The sequence below is a fragment of the Furipterus horrens genome, unplaced genomic scaffold (assembly GCF_987537825.1).
Source record: "Furipterus horrens unplaced genomic scaffold, mFurHor1.1.pri manual_scaffold_11, whole genome shotgun sequence".
Classification (NCBI taxonomy): domain Eukaryota; kingdom Metazoa; phylum Chordata; class Mammalia; order Chiroptera; family Furipteridae; genus Furipterus; species Furipterus horrens.
The window spans coordinates 67,637,695-67,656,331 of record NW_028327181.1 but is presented as its reverse complement, the minus strand read 5'-3'; the positions used below and the strand labels follow the sequence as shown (position 1 = coordinate 67,656,331).

Here is an 18,637-nt window from a genome sequence, read left to right as displayed (position 1 = left end):
GAGGGAGACAGGATACCGGAGAGGAAAAAGCAGTTTTGATACCTAAAGCAGAGATGGGAGTGATTTGGCACCACAAGGCAAGGAATTCATGCATCCTCTAGAATCTACAAAAGGCAACAAAGGGCTTGCTGCCCTGCCTACCCATTTCAAACTTCTGACTCCCATAACTATAATAACTTTGTGCTATTTTAAACCATTAAGTTTGTGGTAATTTGTTACAGCAGCAGAAACTAATACACTGTGTATTGGAAGACTATACAGCTACCAAATAGAATAAATTAGGATACGTGCACATATAGAAAGACAATCCAGTGTTTAAGTTTTTGTCCTAAAGGAGCTGGCAACCCAACTCAAGAGACAAAGCATGCACACGGGGAAGAGCAGAATGTGATTATTTCCAATAAAGTAATGTGGACAGTTAGGGTGATCTCAGGAATCTTATTACTGTCTTCTCGATCTTGACTGTCTGTGAACATAATCTGAGGACATTACACTTTGCAAGTTGGCCTATTAACTATCAACAAAAATAGTAATATCAATATAGCATTTATAATTTAACAATTGCTACTTATTCATCAGTAACCATGGGTCAGGATATTTACCTATTTTATTTCATTTATCCTTGGACCAATTCTGTAACATAAAGGCCTATCCTCATTTTATAGATGAGGAAACCAAGGCTTAGTCAATATAAGTAATCAAACTATGTCTATCTGACTCCCAAATCTATGCTCTTAATTGTTATTTTACATTTTACTCACCTGCTTGGGTCTTAGAAACAACCCTGAGAATAAGGCTGTAGTAGTTGGGTGTACAGGGGCCTTCCTAATCTAGGTTCTATCTGCCCCTCTGACTTTATTTCTCATCAGCACCCCTTTGCTCATTCTGGCTTGGTCACATTCCTTGGTGTTTCTCAAACACCCCAGTTCTTTTTTTCTAGTCTCTTGAACAGTCTTTTACTTTGCTCTTCTCTCTACCTGGAATGCCCCCAGGTATTTCCATGTCTTCTTCCTTCCCATCATTCAGCTCTCTGCACAAATGTCACATCCTCAGAGACCTTCTCTGACTGTCCTCTGAAAAACATTTCCCACACACCAATCCCATCAATCTATAGCCTATCTTCATCACACTTATCACACCTGACATTACGTATTTATTTATTGTCTGCCCCTCTCCCCAATGTCAGTTTGTTCATTGCTAATCCTCTATTGTAGCGTATGGCCTACAGTGATCAAGAACTATTTGCTGAATTAAAGACTTTGCAACCCCTCAGAATCTTTTCTTGTATGTTTCACCTTACACCATATTAAAGATATTAAAGTACATCTACATTCCACATTAACTTTATGTAGAAAAATAATGGCTAATATTTACTGAGCATATACTCTGAGGACTCTTGAGTGCTTTACAAATACTCATTTAATTCTCACAGTCCTGTGAGGTAAGTGTTACTTAGCATTTAAGTAAGCAAATGTTCAACACAACTACAGAAAGGATTAATCCGGGCAATGAAACAAAATTGAAAACTGGGCGCTGTCTCAATTATCCTTTACTTATAGTCTGCCCTTAATTGCGCTGGTAATGTTTTCAATATTTTTCCCCCCTTCAATTCGCGAGTTTCTCAGCAACCCTAGGTAGCCGGCTCCTTCACAAAGGAAACCCGAAGAAACCCACAAGCAAGAGACACGAAGAGAGAAAACCTATTAAGCCGGAAAGATGGCGACCGCCTCTCAGCGGCTGCGAATCCCCTCCCACTCAGGGTGGAGGCCGGTATCATGTGACCCCTCCCTGCCTGGCACCGCCTCCTGCCGCAGTGCCTGACGGGAGGCAGAGCAGCAAAAGAGAGCGTCGGCCATTTTGTGCCTGTTTCCTGCAGAACGCGTTGGTGGGAGCTGGGTCTGAAGAGTGAGCGATTTTGGCCTCGTTTTTCCTGCTTAGTTTCTCCTCGCCTTTCACTTTGTCAGTAGAGCGCAGTTATGGGTCGCAAGAAGAAGAAGCAGCTGAAGCCGTGGTGCTGGTATCCTTTGTCAGTTTGAAGTCGTGGCCGAGCTGCGGCGCCGGTTGGTGATGACTGGGACTGGGAGGCCTGGTTTTGGCCTATGGCGGGAAGTGCCTGAAATCAAGGCCTCGAGTGGATGGCTTGGTGGCTGGAGTCGGATTTGGGAAGTCCGATCGGGAAATAGGTCTCGAGGGCGAGAGGCTCTGGCAGTTTAGGGGTCGCGGAACTCCGTGACTCAGGACATGCGAGTGTTGACTCACTGGGAGGCGGCTTGGACCCCTCCATCAAGGACAGTGTCTCTAAGGCCTGTTCTGTTATACCCCGTTGTTTTGGTGACGATTCAACAAAGGGACGTCCCTCAGTTATAATACTCGGACTCTACGGAGGATTAGGGAGTGGTTCTGGAGTCAGTCACCCACTTTCCCCCCTTTTTCTTTCTTTTATTTTTTTTTAAAGAATTTGTCGTTTGGTAAAGGCTTGTTATTTATTACGGTAGTCAACCGGGATTTCAAACCTCTTTTTTTCTTTCTTTTTTTTCTTTTCTTTCCTTTTTTCTTTTTTTTAGCGCGGGCGGGGGAAGAACTAGCTTCCGCGTCTCACCAACTGGCGCCTTAGCCTTCAGGAAGCGTTCTCTTGAAGGGTGGGTTTTCTTGTATCTCCTTGCTTTGTAGGACTAAACAAATACCTCTTATACCTAAAGACAGTTTGTTACAGACTGCATTTAGCTATATAATAGTTAAATGGTTACGAATTTCGTAATGTCTCAGGAAAATCTTACTAGCGAGGTAATTCTAATTTTATTAATGTAATCTCTTTAAATACATTACTTGGCAACATAAATTCATATAGAATTGCAAACAACTTTAATAAAGCTGGGGTTTTTTTACATTAAACCCTTCCAATCCAGAATATGCGTTTGTAAATGTAGAAATATTGAACAAAAGACTAATATCACATAAGTCTGTTAGACACAGAAATATTACAAAACTATATTGCAGTGTGTTTAGGGGTGGCGAAGCAAAGATGGGCTTCCAGGAGATATGCTGAAATTGCATGGCAGGTTAATCTCTAATTGTATAATATCGAAAGCAAAGTTTCTGTCAAATACCTTTCTGGTTCTAGCTGTCCCCATATTTTAATGTTACCCCTATTCTCTCATGACAGATTTTTTAAAATAGGCAGTGTCATTGTGATATTTTTGTATCTTAACAATATTGATCAGGTATTGTAATAGAGATTTTGATGATGAGAAGATCCTTATACAGCACCAAAAAGCAAAACATTTTAAATGCCATATATGTCATAAGAAATTGTACACAGGACCTGGCTTGGCTATACATTGCATGCAGGTAAGGATTTTTGTCCTGTATTTAATTTTTACTCCCTTGTAGTTTGGAAACAACTGTAGGTTGGTAGGTTGGTTGGTTGGTTGGTTGGTTGATTGCAAAAGATTGGGTAAGATGGCCAGTCAGCTTTAAAAAAACCTGTTCTTTAGGCATCAAGACAAACGATATTTTTTTATGTTTAGAGAAAGTTTATATTGGTATTTATCTTTAAATTATTCCTTCATCCTATATTAGATTGGTGACCAGAGGATTTATCTGCTCAGTACTTGAGATAGACAATGATTTAAATTTTTGGATAAGTCTGACCAGTTCTAATCCCCTAAGAATGAGGACATAATTAACTCCCCTTATTCACTGCCATCGAAGGGTTTGTTTTAATCTGTTGCCTGGGGCCACGTGTATTTCAACAGTTTATTCCAGGACCTCCTTTGGAGTGGTAATATTGTTTCATTTAATACTTTCTTGGTTTCTTGGGTCCTTTTACTACCAGGTCGGTAGAGCTTTGTAATTTTTAAAGATCTCATAAGTACCGTTATGTCTTATTCAACATGATTTCTTCTACTTTTGCCAATTTTAGAGCTGCCTGAATTTTTGCCTAGTTGGACCTTAGAGAGATGTGAGATGAGCAGATCTCTCTTATTGGAAACTACTGTTGGTAGGAAGCAGGGAGGTAAATTAAAACAAGAATGTTGTTTTCTCAAGTGTAAAAATAATTTTATAGATTCTTTTCACTCCAGTTATGTCACTGCAACAATTTAACATCCATTCAAAAATATTTGAGAGCGGACAACATGCTTAGGCAGTCACTAAGTTACATGTGGCTATTTAAAAGAAAAAATTCCTCAATCATATTGTAGCCACATGTGGCTGGTGAATGGCAATTTTATCGGATTGGAGAAATACAGAACATAGACAACACTGAGTATATAGCAGTGAGTAAAACAGTCAACATTGTGGAATTTAGATTTATATTGTGGAGGAAAATAACCTGTAAACATACTGTTTTACGGTGATGAGTGGTACAGAAAATTAAAACTAGACAGGTGGTGTAAGGGATGCAAGAGTGAGGAATAGCCTGAATGAGAAACCAGCATTTGGGCAGGGATCTCAAGGGAAATGAGGAAGATCTTCGAACAGGCTGCCAATGAAAGGCCCTTACTCACATCAGGAGCATTCTCCTGTTTTGAAGGACAAGGGAAGGGCAGCACTGCTGTTTTATATCGGAGAGCTTGCAGGCTCTTATAGGCCATTTTCGTTCATCCTGAATGAAGTGGGAGGTTTGACTGCAGCGTGCTCTGGTACACTTTTTACAAGGATTGTTCTGGCTTTCAGGGTTGAGAATAGACTGCAGAGTACAGTGAGACCACTTGGGAGACTGAAGCATTCCAGGCAAAAGATGATGGTGACAGAGCCAGAATTTATTGGTGGATTGGATATGGAGTATGAGAGAAAGTGAGGAATTGAGGATGATCTGAAGGTTTTTGACCTGAGCAATGTGAAAAATGAAGCTACCATACACTGAGATGTGCAAAGCTGTGGGAAGAATAGGCATAGGGGTGAAGACACCAAGATTGTCTTTATGTTAATTTTGAGTGTGGTTATGTTTTGATAAGGTCTGTTGAATATCCAGATGGGGATACCATATAAGCAATTGGATCCACAAATCTAATTCAAAAGGGTTGGAGGTGGAGAAAAGTTTGGGAGGATACAGTATAAGGATAACTATTTGAAGCCATGTCTTTCTTCTTAGGGAGTATAATATAGATAGAAAAGAGGTGCAAGTATGCCAGGACTCCATGTGGGGCCACTCACAGCATTTAGAGGTCAGAAGTTTATAATTTTTAAAATACTTTATTTTTTGTTTTTTAGAGGGGAAGGAAGGGAGGGAGAGAAACATCAATGTGTGGTTAACTGGGGACCTGGCCTACAACCCAGGCATGTGCCCTGACTTGGAATTGAACCTGCAGACTTTGGGTTCCCAGGCCAGCGCTCAATCCACTGAGTCACACCAGCCTGGGCCAGAAGTTTAAAAGAAACCATTTGTAGAGATTGAAAGAGTAGGAACATCAAGACTATTACCCTGGAAGCCAGATGAAGAGTTTCAGAGAGTTGAGTTATTTCACTGAGTCAGATGCTGCTGGTAGATCATTGGTCACTTTATGAGAGTGACTTTCTAGTATAATGAGGATAAAAGCTTTATTGGGGTGCTTTTCAAGAGAACGTGAGAGCTGTTATCTGTGTCCTCACAGAATGTTACTTGTTCTCAGCTGGTCTACCCAAGACCCCCTGAGTGCCAACCCTAGTCTACCATTCCAGCAAGACGAAAGAAACCATCATGAACAGGAGACGCTCTCCAAAGTGCAGGCACAAGTGTGCAGAGCTGGGAAAAAGAACTGCTTGCAGAAAGAAGGTGGTTCATAGAACAACTATAGCAGATGATGGAAAGACTTAAGTTCTTAAAGAAGTTAGGGTATTAAAGAGGTGAATGTGTGCACAAATCCAGGAAGAGTAATTCATTTCAACAGCCCTGAAGTTCAGGCATCTCTGGCAGTGAGTGCTTTTCATTACTACAGGCCATGCTGAGACAAAAGCTGACAGAGTTGCTACCCAGCATCTTAAACCAGCGTAGTGCAGACAGTCTCACTAGTTAGACTGGCTGAAGCTCTGCCCAAACAGTCTGGATGGAAAAGCACCACTTTCTGCCAGAGAGGATGATGAAGTTTCAGATCTTGAGGAGCGTTTTGATTAGGTTTCCAAGAAAGAAACATACTTAGTTGACAGCTTCTGAAGAAGATAAAACTTGAAGTTACTGGGAGCTGCTACTTTATATTTTGACTCCTTTTTAAACTTTTGTTCGTGTTTCTGGTAAAACCTAGATTGCTAATATTTTTCAGCCCATTCCCTTGGACACTGCAGTTCTTTTCAGTTTTTGCCTAGTTAAAAAAAGAAAAGAAAAAGAAAGAAGAGGCATTCTTTCAAGGAGTTGTTATGGAGAAGAGCAGACAAATAGAGTGAAAGCTGGAAGGAGATTAGTTGAGAAACTGTTAGTAACATCTTTAATTGACTAAGTGCTACTGTTTATATACAGCTTACTATGGTTTCACGGCAACCTGGGAGGTGGACATGTTAATTAAATCAGACACATCCTTTAATTTTATAGATGATAAACCTAGCACCTTAGTAATTTAGATCGTTCACAATCATGCTTGCTCCTATCTTTTTGACTGAGACCATACTAATATAAGGCAAGATTTTAAATAAATTCATATTTTTCTCATTCCAACACTTCTTGATTAGTATATTTATTCTTGCCCTTAACACTTAGAAATGTAGTTAAGACTAATGTGTATGTGAATGTAATTTTATTTAAAGAACATAAGTTCATCTGCATTTATCAAGAATAGTAACACATTCCAAAAAAAACTTAAGAAATGATGATTAAGTCCCTTGTTACATGGTTTTATTCATGGTTCAAGATTGAGCAAAAATTAAGCTAATATCTGAATTTGATTGGCATATCATTGTTTGAAGCCTTTCAGATAAATCTAAGAAAAGAAAACTTAGCTTTAATTTTCTTACATGGAAGCGTTCTGGGAGGAAAGAAAAACTTTGTATTGGACAAATATTCTCAGGTCATTAGCTTAAATTGGTGATTCTCAGCTTGAGCTTGCGTCAGAATCACTTGGAGGGTTTGTTAAAACACAGACTGCTGGTCCCACCCAAGAGCTTGTGATTCAGCTGGGCTCAGGTGGGGCCTGAGAATTTGCATTTCTAATAAGCTTTCAGGTGATGCTGATAGGCTAAGCAAAATACTTTGACATTCTTGAACACTTAATGCCTTCTGCTGAAGAAACCAGGACTGAGGGATTTTACCTTACTGGCAAAAGTTTGCCATGTTTAGAGTTAGAAACTTTTTTAAAAAATTTTGATTTTGAGAGAGGAAGGGGGGAGACAAAATGTTGATTTGCTGTTCCACTTAAGCACTCATTGGTTGCTGCTTGTATGTCCTCTTACCAGAGATCATACCTGAAACTTGGGAGTGCTGGGACAGTGACCTAACCAACTGAGCTACCCAGCCAGGGTGAGGGGTTAGAAACTTCTGATCTAGCAAAAGCCATACAGTGAAAAAAAAGTCCTGGGTTCCCAGCATTTTGCAATAAAAACCTTTCCTCTTTGTGACATGCCAAATAAAATCACGTAGATAGTAATAATAAGTCACTGGTTATGGGTAATACCAATGTGTCTTTTTTGTTTGTTTTGTTTTTATTTTTTGAGAAAGGGAGGGAGAGAGAGAAATATCAATGTGAGAGAGAAACATTGATCGGCTGCCTCTCATACACACCCCAACCAGGTGTGCCCACACCAGGAATCAAACCCACAACCTTTCGGTTTACAGGACAACATTCTAACTAACTGAGCTACGCTGGCCAGGGCAGTAATACACATTGTAAATGCCACTTTTGTAGTTTGTAACTACAGGTTTATCTCAAGATCCATTCTTGGGAGATTTACTTACTCTAATTCTCAATATAATAAGACTTTCATAAGCTTTACTTAATTCAGACTTGGAATTTCTCTGATTTGAGTAGTTAAAATTATCAGCTTGAATTGCTGATAATTCAGGCAAATAAGATACGGTAAATTTGATATAATGTTTATTGAGCCCTTAAAATGTGTTAGACATCCTGCCAAATGCTTTTTATATGCACTATATTTAATCCTAAAAATGATGCTAAAACTTAGCTACTATACGGGTGGAATAAAGCGAGGTTTAGAGAAATCAAATAATTTGCCCAGTCTCATAATCAGTAAGCAACAAAACTGGAGATTGAATTTAGGTAGTCTTGGTATAGAATTAGTCTCTCTTAACCATCATACTAAGTGGTCTTGCAGTAATTTGCAATTACTCTCTAAGTAAAAGAATTTTATGAGGCATTTTTGCCTCTGATAGAAGCTTGCTTGCTTTTTTTAGGTGCATAAAGAGACAATAGATGCTGTACCAAATGCAATACCTGGGAGAACAGACATAGAGTTGGAAATATATGGTATGGAAGGTATTCCAGAAAAAGACATGGATGAAAGAAGACGACTTCTTGAACAGAAAACACAAGGTGAATAATTAAGATGTATGCTTTTTTAAATATATAGCTTCACCAGGGAAAGTATTGCTACTTTCAAGTATAAATTTAATGTTACATGTTAGACTTATTCAGAATTCCAGTTTTGAGTTCTATTTTCCTTTGTCTTGTGTTTGAAGTTGTATATTGATCTGTATATATATGTAATACCATTTGGATCATTCAAATATTTTCATTATTTTTATTCATGACTGAATTCCAAGTGGAGTTAAGGGTTGAGACCTTTGAAAATAAAGGTAGCTTGTTTTAATTTATGTAACCACAAATTGTATATATATATTTTTATTATTTGACTTGGAATTTAGGAGTTGTCATCACAGATTTTTTATTTATTTATTTATTTATTTATTTATTTTATTTATTTAATCCTTAGAGGTGAAGGGAGGAGAAAGAGGGAGGGAAACATTGATATGTGATAGAAACATAAATCAGTTACCTCTCACACACACTCCTACTGGGGATGGGGCCCGTGACCCAGGTATGTACCCTCCCTGGGAGTTGAACCAGTGACCTTTCACTTTGCAGAATGACACCCAACCAATTGAGCTGCACTTGTCAGGGCTGGGATGTTTTTTCTTTTGCACATTACAGAGGTCAGACCTCTTTGTCATAGTTCACCTTTTGGGGTGGAATAGAAGGCTCTTTTTTTTTTTTTTTCTCGTTTGTTTGTTTGATTTCTTAAGAATAAAACTGGCTTAGGAGAATTATTTTTACCTTTCATAGAATGGGTAATTGCTTAATATAGGTTGAAAACTCAATTTGAAGAGTGAAGGACAATATTAACTGAAATAGTTTTGGAAGAAAAAAAATCTCATGAACTGAACTAATTGCACTGAAAGAAGTTTTTTAAATGTTGAATGTTTTAAACTTGCTTAGGGCTCCCCTTGACCCCATGGGAAAATTAATTAAAACTTTTTTAGCAGAAAGTCAAAAAAAGAAGCAACAAGATGATTCTGATGAATATGATGATGATGACTCTGCAGCTTCAACTTCATTTCAGCCACAGCCTGTTCAACCCCAACAAGGTTATATCCCCCCAATGGCACAGCCAGGACTACCACCAGTTCCGGGAGCACCAGGAATGCCTCCAGGTAGCATATAGGGTTTCTTACAATTTAACAGTCTTAGGGTTTTTTTGATACAGTGTAGAAGTATTAAATTCTTCCTCCTAACTTTTTAGTATTAATTTATGATTTTTGTTGTTGTTGAAATTGTTTATAGGCATACCTCCATTAATGCCAGGTGTTCCTCCTCTGATGCCAGGGATGCCACCAGTTATGCCAGGCATGCCACCTGGGTAAGAAAACTTTTAAAAATGGCTTATGGGCTTGTGCCTAGTAATGGTCTTTCAACATGGGTGTTATATTAATTAAATGTGACTTTGCTTTTTTTTTCTCTTCTAAAAGGTTGTGGGCTCTATAAATATTAAAATTGTCTTAATAAAGGGGTCCACCAATAAATTTAAGGAATCTACGTTTGTCTCTGAGGAGAATAGATTTTTGGGTTTTAGGATGTATGTAGGCAGCCATCTGCTTCAATTGCATCTGATGTAATTAAGTAGTTGGTTGTACGTATTTGAATTTATGAGATTCAGAACTGTCCATGACACTTTGTTGTTACAAGAAGCAAATTCTGTAAATGATTTATTATTTATCAAATCATCAAGAACTAAAAAATATGAGGTGCTTGTGCCCATCACTTTTACTTAAATGTTGTTCGATGTGACAGGTAAACAATACACTTTCCCACTGTATTTTGAAAATCACAGTTAGATTTTGATTTTGTCATACATTTTCACAGATTGCATCATCAGAGAAAATACACCCAGTCATTTTGCGGTGAAAACATGTAAGCATCTCATTCATGATGTAATTCAGGAGGTATAATCATAATGTCATTTTCTTGTGTGTTTAATGATTTCTATTCAATTGACTTCAGAAATTTTCTAACCTTCCTCACTAAAACTTCTGCAACTTGCAAGCTGGTTGACACAGGTCTCTGAAAGAGGGAAATAAAACATCTTTGAGGAAATAGTAATAAATCCATATATAAATAAAGCATTTTCTAAATGAGTAGCTATTTTCTCCTAACTGCTAAAAGTAATAGGGTCTAGTGAAAGTGTTGGTATTTAAGAAAAAATATATAAACTTTTGCCAAATTATGTGATTTATTATTATAGAAGGTAATTGAAGTTTTTTAATAATATATAGAAGTTAATCTTTGACAAAAATCTAAATCAAGAATTCAGAAACTTAATTTTTTTTAAGTGCATTGGACATTGGTATTTGAAAATGAGCTCTTTTAGGGGAAGGAAAAGAAATATGGGTTGTGTTTTTAAGTCATGGTTTACTGTTAGGTAGCTAACCTTAGTAAAAGTTAGGCAATCTGAGTTTACTTTTGACTATCTTAAATATTGGTGGTAGTTTTCCTGTGCTCTTCAGAGGAAAAAAAAAGTCTTCACAATGTACATTGAGTATTTTCTTTTTGAAAAATATGACAACTTTAAAAATAGTGATTTCTTCTTTTTTATTTATATCCTATGTGCATATTTTCCAAGTGAGACAAAAGGTCAAAAGGTGATTTTGCTTCCCAATTGTATATATTTTAGATGAGGTCTCTTGTTATATATTGAGAATACAATATTAGTGTATATTATTCCTAATGACTTTAAATGTATTAAAATGTTTTGTGGTCAAAGACTGAATGTCTCTCCCCCCTACCCCCCTGCCATCTTACTGGTAAACCCAAGAGTTTGCTGGTTTTTAGAGGATTCATTTTGATAGGATTGTTTTTAGTGTGTTGCATATTCTTACAGCTTGATTTCAATATTAGGGGTCAAATTTGAGTCTTACCTATTGTTTTAGGATTTAGCCAAAATATTTTCTGTGGTTTATACTGTTAATTAACTTGAGTTATTTCTTGAAATTTGCTTTCTAATAGAATGATGCCAATGGGTGGAATGATGCCACCTGGACCAGGAATACCACCTCTGATCCCTGGAATGCCACCAGGTATGAAATATTAGACTGCTTTTTTTTGTTTTGTTTTTTGTTTTAATATAGTAAAAATAGGCTTCAAAGCAGCCAAAATGATTGTGCACTGAAGATCATTTTCTTAAGAGTGGTCGTATTTGTTAGGGATATTTTAAATAGGTAATAAAAGACGTAGCAAGTAATAGGGAACTCGAACAAACTGGATTAGACAATGTAGACATCTGTTATCTCACTCAACAAAAAGGGAAGTGGTAAATTCAGGGGCTTGGTGATATCAAGAACTCAGGTTTTTTAATTTTTCTACTCTGTTAACCTTAGCTTTTTTCTCAAGCTTGTCACTCAGTGGTAACAAAGATGACTCAAGCAAGAAACTGTGTCAACAGCAATGTGCTCTGCTTTTTCTTTTCTCTTATTAGCAAAGTAACTTTCCCAGAGGCTCCTTAGCCCCTTACATATTATTGGCCAGAAATAGCTTTAATGGACCCTCTAGCTACAAGACAATGTGGAAATGAAGTATGTTGGCTTTTTAGACTATAATGTGGGGAAAGGGATTTGGTTAGCCAAGTAAGTGTGCCACGGAGCTCTTAAAGGTCTCAGTCAGTTGCCTCGCTTTTTTAATACTTAATTCTGGCAAGTTTGGGTTGTAATCAGTAACAGGTTTAAAAGTACTCAAGCGATAGTTGATATAAAATGAACCAGAAAAATAAAGCAGCAGCAAAAGTGATACAGAATGACAACATTTAAAGTGATTCAGGATTATAACAAATGTTCATTTGATAATGTGCAGTAAAAGTTTTAAGTTATATTGAGGGAATCTTAAAGAATGCACTAGTGATACATTTTAGGAAAATGTATTTAAAGTGTTTAAAGCGATAACTTAGTTTTCTGGAAAGTTTATGGGTATATGACTTACCAGGTTTTTACTCTAATTTGCATTAGAGTTCCAAAAGGTTTGCTGAATGATTAATATCAGTAAAGCTTAATAACTGCTTTGTCCACAAACAGGGTCTCTAGCGATATCTATCACTTCCCAAAATTCTGAACAGATACAAAGGAATAGAAAGTTTGAGGCATGATTGTTTCAAGGGCAAATGCCTATGTTCTTTGGACTTTATTGAGTTCAGAAGTCAATTGTTAGTTACTTTGTAGTAAGGAGGCATTTTTAATATGACATATAACAGCAAGGTTTTGGGGAAATACTTGTTTTCTGAACTAAATGCTTCAACAACTAGGTCGCCTGCCCAACATTTCTTTACAGGTATGCCCCCTCCTGTTCCACGTCCTGGAATTCCTCCAATGACTCAAGCGCAGGCTGTTTCAGCACCAGGTATTCTTAATAGACCACCTGCACCAACAGCAACAGTGCCTGCTCCACAGCCTCCGGTTACTAAGCCTCTTTTCCCCAGTGCTGGGCAGGTAAGTTGAAATCCCTACAAAGGAGTGCACTTAATATTTAAAGGTAAAACACAGTGGTTTACGAAAGTCCTTGAAGTTGTCACAGGTTCATTTTTTGTTTATAATTTTAGTATAATTTATTAAGAATAGTAAGAAGTGGCCTGTTTACTTCCATGTTTGCATACATTGATTTTTCTCTACTTATAAAAGATTGACTGGAGCCAGAGATAGTGTAGTATGTTATTTTTTTCATTGCTGTGAACTCTGGTTATTCTAGCTTTAGTTAGAAATAAGTTTTTTAATTCCTGGGGAGTTAAATATGTGATGATTGGTGGTCCTCCTTTACCTGTTGAACTATGAATGGAATTAAAGCCAAAGATGAAAATCCTAACACCTGGGCAAATCATTTGTTGGGCTCTTCTAGTCTAGAGCAGTGACAAACTACAGTGCTGCACACTTGCTGGAAGAGCTTCATTTAATTGCTTTTGTCTTAGTTGCAGTTAATTTCTTAATGATTTTGTCTCCAGAACTCAGAACTGAAAGGCTTCTGTTATATATAGTATGTATATAGTAGTTATTCCTTCTTTTTCTTTCAGTTTTATTTGGAATTAAGCAGATATATTTAATTCAGAATTCAGAAGATCAGGATGTATGTTCTTTATTTTTCACTTTAAAATTATCCCTTAGATGTTTCTTCTCAATTTTTTTGTTTGTAGTTGCTAAATTAAAAGCATTACGTTTTAAGTGCCCTATTAAGCACATTACCTTATGCTTTTTGGGTGGGTGGGGATTTTGTTTTCAGTATTGAGATGTTAAACTTCTGGCAAAAATCTGTTGTGTCATTGATAGAGAATTGGATTAAAATGTCATTAATCTTTATTCTCAGATGAAGGTATTTTTGAAATATCACATTGCAAAACATTAGTTTTAGAAAAGAAACTGGTTAACTAGGTTTATTGGTGTAGAATTCATTTTTGAGGCTCGTATTATCACTTTATTGTAAATGCATTAACTGCCTGTCTCATTAAATAAATCAGATTTGATTGCATTATATTTTGCATTTACAAATATGCAATCTATACCAAAAAAAAAGTCTACCACATGGCTTGTTTTCACCCATTTGTTTGGAGACTTTTCATTGTTTCCTTTCTTTTATGCTACAGATGGGGACACCTGTAACAAGCTCAAGTACAGCTTCATCCAATTCAGAAAGTCTGTCTGCATCTTCTAAAGCTCTGTTTCCTAGCACAGCACAAGTACGCAGGAAGTTGCAGTTTAAAGTTGTTAAAATGGCTTTATAACTTAACCCTTTGGAGCCTACTTTAAAACTAATAAATCTTTTCCCAAAAAATACACTATTTAATTTTTTTAAAGTAAGAATAATGATCTGTAAATCAATGGTATTTGAAAAAATTGAACTCAGAAAAAAAAAAATGTACCCCAAACTTTTATGGTTCTAAAGGGTTAAAAGCATGTAAGCAGTAAATGCCTTATAGTAGCCAATGATTAGTCTGATGCATGATTAAGCTATTTTGATTTATGCTGTTTAATGCATCACATATAATGTAAGGAAATTCAGTACTTTGCATTTGATTCTAAAGTTGTCCTAGTTTACATGTTTCAGATATTTGGTATTACAAAAAGTAATACATTAATTACTGGTAATTTTATACTTAAAAGATCTTTTTAAACCCTTTTGACCATGATAATCAACCAGCCATTATTAATTGGAAGGGCATTGTGTAATTTACATGAATAGCACCTCTGAAAGACATTTTTAATGTGTCACCATTAATACAAATTATGCTATGCTTAGTAACTGAAATTTATCCAAACATTTGTATTCTGTAATTTCTAACCTTTTATTTTTTTGGTTGTTTCTGAGCTGCTTGGTAGATTAAACAACTAATTTAGAATAGTAAAAATAGAACAGTTGCTATTCCATTATTTAATACTATATTTCATTAATCTGGAGTAAATACAAAGTTTTGCAAATTAAAGAACTTGGTGAGGAGGTAGAGGGCATCTGAGAAGTTAAATATTCAGTCTTTCTTTTTTGTTCCAATGCTGTGTTCTGGGTGTGACTGACCCAAGCACCTTTTGATATTCTTATGTGTTACGTTGAATTTTGTTGAGCATTTATCATGTTAAATTTGTTTTAATTTCATGTGAAGTTTGGTCCTTTTTTGAATGTTCATGTCATGTTTTATTTTTAAATTGGAGTAGATATACTCAGTTTGGGGTTTTGTTGATGAAAGATTGTGTTTTACAGGCTCAGGCAGCTGTCCAAGGACCTGTTGGTACAGATTTCAAGCCCTTAAATAGTACCCCTGCAACAACTACCGAACCCCCCAAACCTACATTTCCTGCTTACACACAGTCTACAGCTTCAACCACTAGTACAACAAATAGCACTGCGGCTAAACCAGCGGCTTCAATAACAAGTAAGCCTGCTACTCTTACAACAACCAGTGCAACCAGTAAGTTGATCCATCCTGATGAGGATATATCACTGGTAAGTTGTACAGTTTTTTCTAGCAGAGTTTGGTTGAATGTAATTGTACCAGTTTGCCCATTTGAAAAGTCATTTGTACACTGATGATCTTATTGATCTGATTTAATATTTAAATGGTTTTTACCATTTTGATTTTTAAGAACCACAAAATAAAGTGAATAGTGCATGTTTTGATCTGAGATGCATTCCCTCCCATCAGGCTATATCTAAAAAGAGGACAGTGAGTTGGGTTCTTTTTAAAATCATTTTAGTTAGACATAGATTTGTAAATTAATTGAAGAAAGAGTGAAGTGTGAGGTAGAATCTGCATATCTCTTTAAGCCCATATATCTTCTTTACTAGACACTTTCTTGCTGAAACAGTGTATAAATTCTGACGTTATCTGTGCTTTAGCTATAAAGATACATGGAATTTTCTTAAAGCATTGAGGGTTTTTTGTTTTTTGGATTTTTAGATTTTATTTAGTTTTAGAGAGAGAGGTAGGGAAGGAGAAAGGGAGAGAAACATCGATTAATTTGCCTCTCAGGTGCCCCCAACTGGGACCTGGCTGGCAACCCAGGCTTGTGCCCTGACTGGAAGTCAAAATGGCAACCTTTTGGTTTGCAGGAAATTGCTCAACCCACTGAGCCATACCAGTCAAGGCAAGGCATTGAGATTTTAAGTAGTTGAACTGGTTTGTGGGACAAAAGAAATTGGTTGCGAAGTAAAGATACATTTTATTCTATAAATAACATTTTAGATGCTTGTCTTTATGCTTTTTAAGCCTGTGCATTCAGGTGTTTAACCTCATGCTCATTTTTATTTCTAGGAGGAGAGACGGGCACAGTTACCTAAATATCAACGTAATCTGCCTCGTCCAGGACAGGCTCCCATTGGTAATCCCCCAGTTGGACCAATTGGAGGTATGATGCCACCACAGCCAGGCATCCCACAGCAACAAGGAATGAGACCCCCTATGCCGCCTCATGGTATATCTCTTTGCATTTATTGTTTTTTGTGGATTTTTTGAGTGTACACATAGAATAAATTTATCTACAAAATACATTGCATTTAAAAGTAAAATGCATGGCCAACTCAATCTATTTTTTGTGTTTTAAATGTGTTTTTTAGGTCAGTATGGTGGTCATCATCAAGGCATGCCAGGTTACCTTCCTGGTGCTATGCCGCCATATGGGCAGGGACCGCCAATGGTGCCACCTTACCAAGGTGGGCCTCCTCGACCTCCGATGGGAATGAGACCTCCTGTAATGTCGCAAGGTGGCCGTTACTGATCTCACTTCATCCAGTCTAATAGGTTTGGAGATTAAACCTTTTCTCAACTTGTGCTGTTTATATAGCCAAGCTTCCGTCAATAAGGCTTCATTGTGACTTTAACAAACAATATCTTCCCACATACCAGGAACTATTGGACGTTTATTTTACATGGGAAAAATTATTTGGAATAATAAAGCAGGAACTTTTCCTGAAGTTGCAATTTATACTGTATGGCTTCTTTTTCATGTTTCATCTAGGTTTTTAGAAGTGAAGTATAGTAAATTTGGTTCGTTATATTGTGAAGGCGCTGGAATTACATGAACATACCACCTATTAATAAAGGCAAGTTCTGTAAGCTTACATTGCTATTGTAAAATTATGCCTTCACAGCATTTCAGATGCTGTTGGACTTCATGTCCCCAACCTAGCTTGGTGAGGGCTGTAACTATTTCCAAGTACCTGTACATTGGAAGTCTGGATGTGTAACAATATTTAATGTATTTAGAGTTCCTCGTGTTGCAGGGTTTCTGAAATCTGACCCACCAAGGCCATGTGACTTTTCTGTACTGTTAATCTTCATTGTAATAAAATGAGAGAAAAATTTATGCCTTTTTATTCATAACCCAGCTGTGGACCACTGCCTGAAAGGTTTGTACAGATGCATGCTACATTAGGTGTCCACATAATAAAATTCATAGTTACCAATGCAGTTTTGATATATCATTGGATTCTGTCTTTGAATTATAGGTTATTCCTTAACTGCATGTTTTAAATTAGTATATATAGAATTGTATGTTAGTACTTTCGTTAATAGAAAAACTTAGAAACTTATGAATCATTACATGACAGATCTATATTGTATGACCTCTTTATCCCCTTGGTGTCAGTACTTGTTAGATGTCATTGATATTTAAAATGTAATCCTTAATATTTCCTCCTTCCTGCTGATGATATTTAGAGCCTAGTGCCAGACCATTCATTTCCTTCTGATTATTTTTGATACTGCAGTACTGTGTGGACCTCAGAAGCTTTTCAGGTGCAAACTTCTAGAAGCTTAGGAGCAAGTAGTAATAGCTTTTGATGCTGTTAATGGATTGGTATATATTCTGAGTGTAATGCCTAGATTCTAAATGTATGTCTGTTAGGATGGTTAACAGGTAGAGATTTGAACATTTTTATTATATTCTTGGAAGATTACATTGTATCTTTGATTAGATGGGTTAACCTTTTCAACCTTGGAAATTTGAATGTTACTGTTTTCTGATGGAAAGCTTTTCTTTAGAGGTGACTGCTATTTAGCATTTTGTGTTCTAAGTTTCATAAGCAGTCCTGTTGACTTTTTGGCATCCATTTTTTTAATCTTTTACAGGATAGATTTATGCTTATTTAAGTGTCAAATGACCTGTACAAACTATAATTATTACTATAAGGACCTTTATATTGAGTCTTTTCTCAATATAAACAAACTTAAGACTTAAGAAAATGGTAACATTTCTTTTAACCATTACGTGTAGGTGTAGGTATAAGACATGAAATCTGAAGTTTTCTTTTTTTTAAGAATAGCTGTGTAGGAAAATACTGAAGAATGTTTTAGTCATCATAAAAGGGTCTGTGTTTAAGTGACAAGTAAAAGTCATTTATTTAAACATTGCAAGTATTACAAAGTTGAGTGCTATTTAAAATCTGCTGTTTCACTCCAGTGGTTTTATAGCTCCTGTGCTTAAGCACCACTGAGATTTTAAAAATTCCATAGTTTGAAAAGGCAACATCCAGATATGATGAAGAATGCATTACATCCTCCTCTTAGTAGCCAAGCCTCATACTCTTCCCCATAGTTACCACCAAATGCCTGCCTACTGAAATAGTTTTGGGATTTGGCAGCATATTTACACTGCCAAAGAGAAACATGTTGAAAATCTTTGAGGTAAAAGTGGTATGATGTTTCAGAAATTACATAAAGCTTTATTTGCATTTAATGCAAAGAGGGCTGATATTTT

At 36.6% G+C, this 18,637-nt stretch overlaps 1 protein-coding gene across 6 annotated transcripts; it reads left to right on the top strand.

Annotated features, from left to right (window-relative positions):
* Positions 1-1,834: 1,834 nt before the first annotated feature.
* ZNF207 (zinc finger protein 207) lies at positions 1,835-17,349 on the top strand. Of its 6 annotated transcripts, none has more exons than XM_090257771.1 (12): positions 1,835-2,017; positions 3,222-3,348; positions 8,318-8,456; positions 9,407-9,574; positions 9,705-9,780; positions 10,284-10,331; positions 11,424-11,494; positions 12,735-12,892; positions 14,035-14,127; positions 15,144-15,386; positions 16,195-16,354; positions 16,497-17,349. In XM_090257771.1, exons 1-12 carry the CDS (start codon positions 1,977-1,979, stop codon positions 16,655-16,657), a joined length of 1,485 nt encoding a protein of 494 aa, XP_090113897.1. In that variant the 5' UTR covers positions 1,835-1,976; the 3' UTR covers positions 16,658-17,349. The 6 variants fall into 6 exon arrangements, with proteins under 6 accessions (XP_090113897.1, XP_090113896.1, XP_090113899.1 ...); XM_090257770.1 differs by having other exon boundaries at positions 9,404-9,574; XM_090257773.1 differs by lacking the exon at positions 10,284-10,331.
* The last annotated feature ends 1,288 nt before the right edge of the window (positions 17,350-18,637 follow it).

What these genes read in the sequence shown, in the direction of transcription:
- ZNF207 (XM_090257770.1), top strand. Translation starts at nt 1,977, where the DNA reads ATGGGTCGCAAGAAGAAGAAGCAGCTGAAGCCGTGGTGCTG. An exon ending in CAGCTGAAGCCGTGGTGCTG is followed by an intron (nt 2,018 to 3,221) that starts GTATCCTTTGTC and finishes AATATTGATCAG; the next exon opens with GTATTGTAATAGAGATTTTG. An exon ending in TTTTCCCCAGTGCTGGGCAG is followed by an intron (nt 12,893 to 14,034) that starts GTAAGTTGAAAT and finishes TTTATGCTACAG; the next exon opens with ATGGGGACACCTGTAACAAG.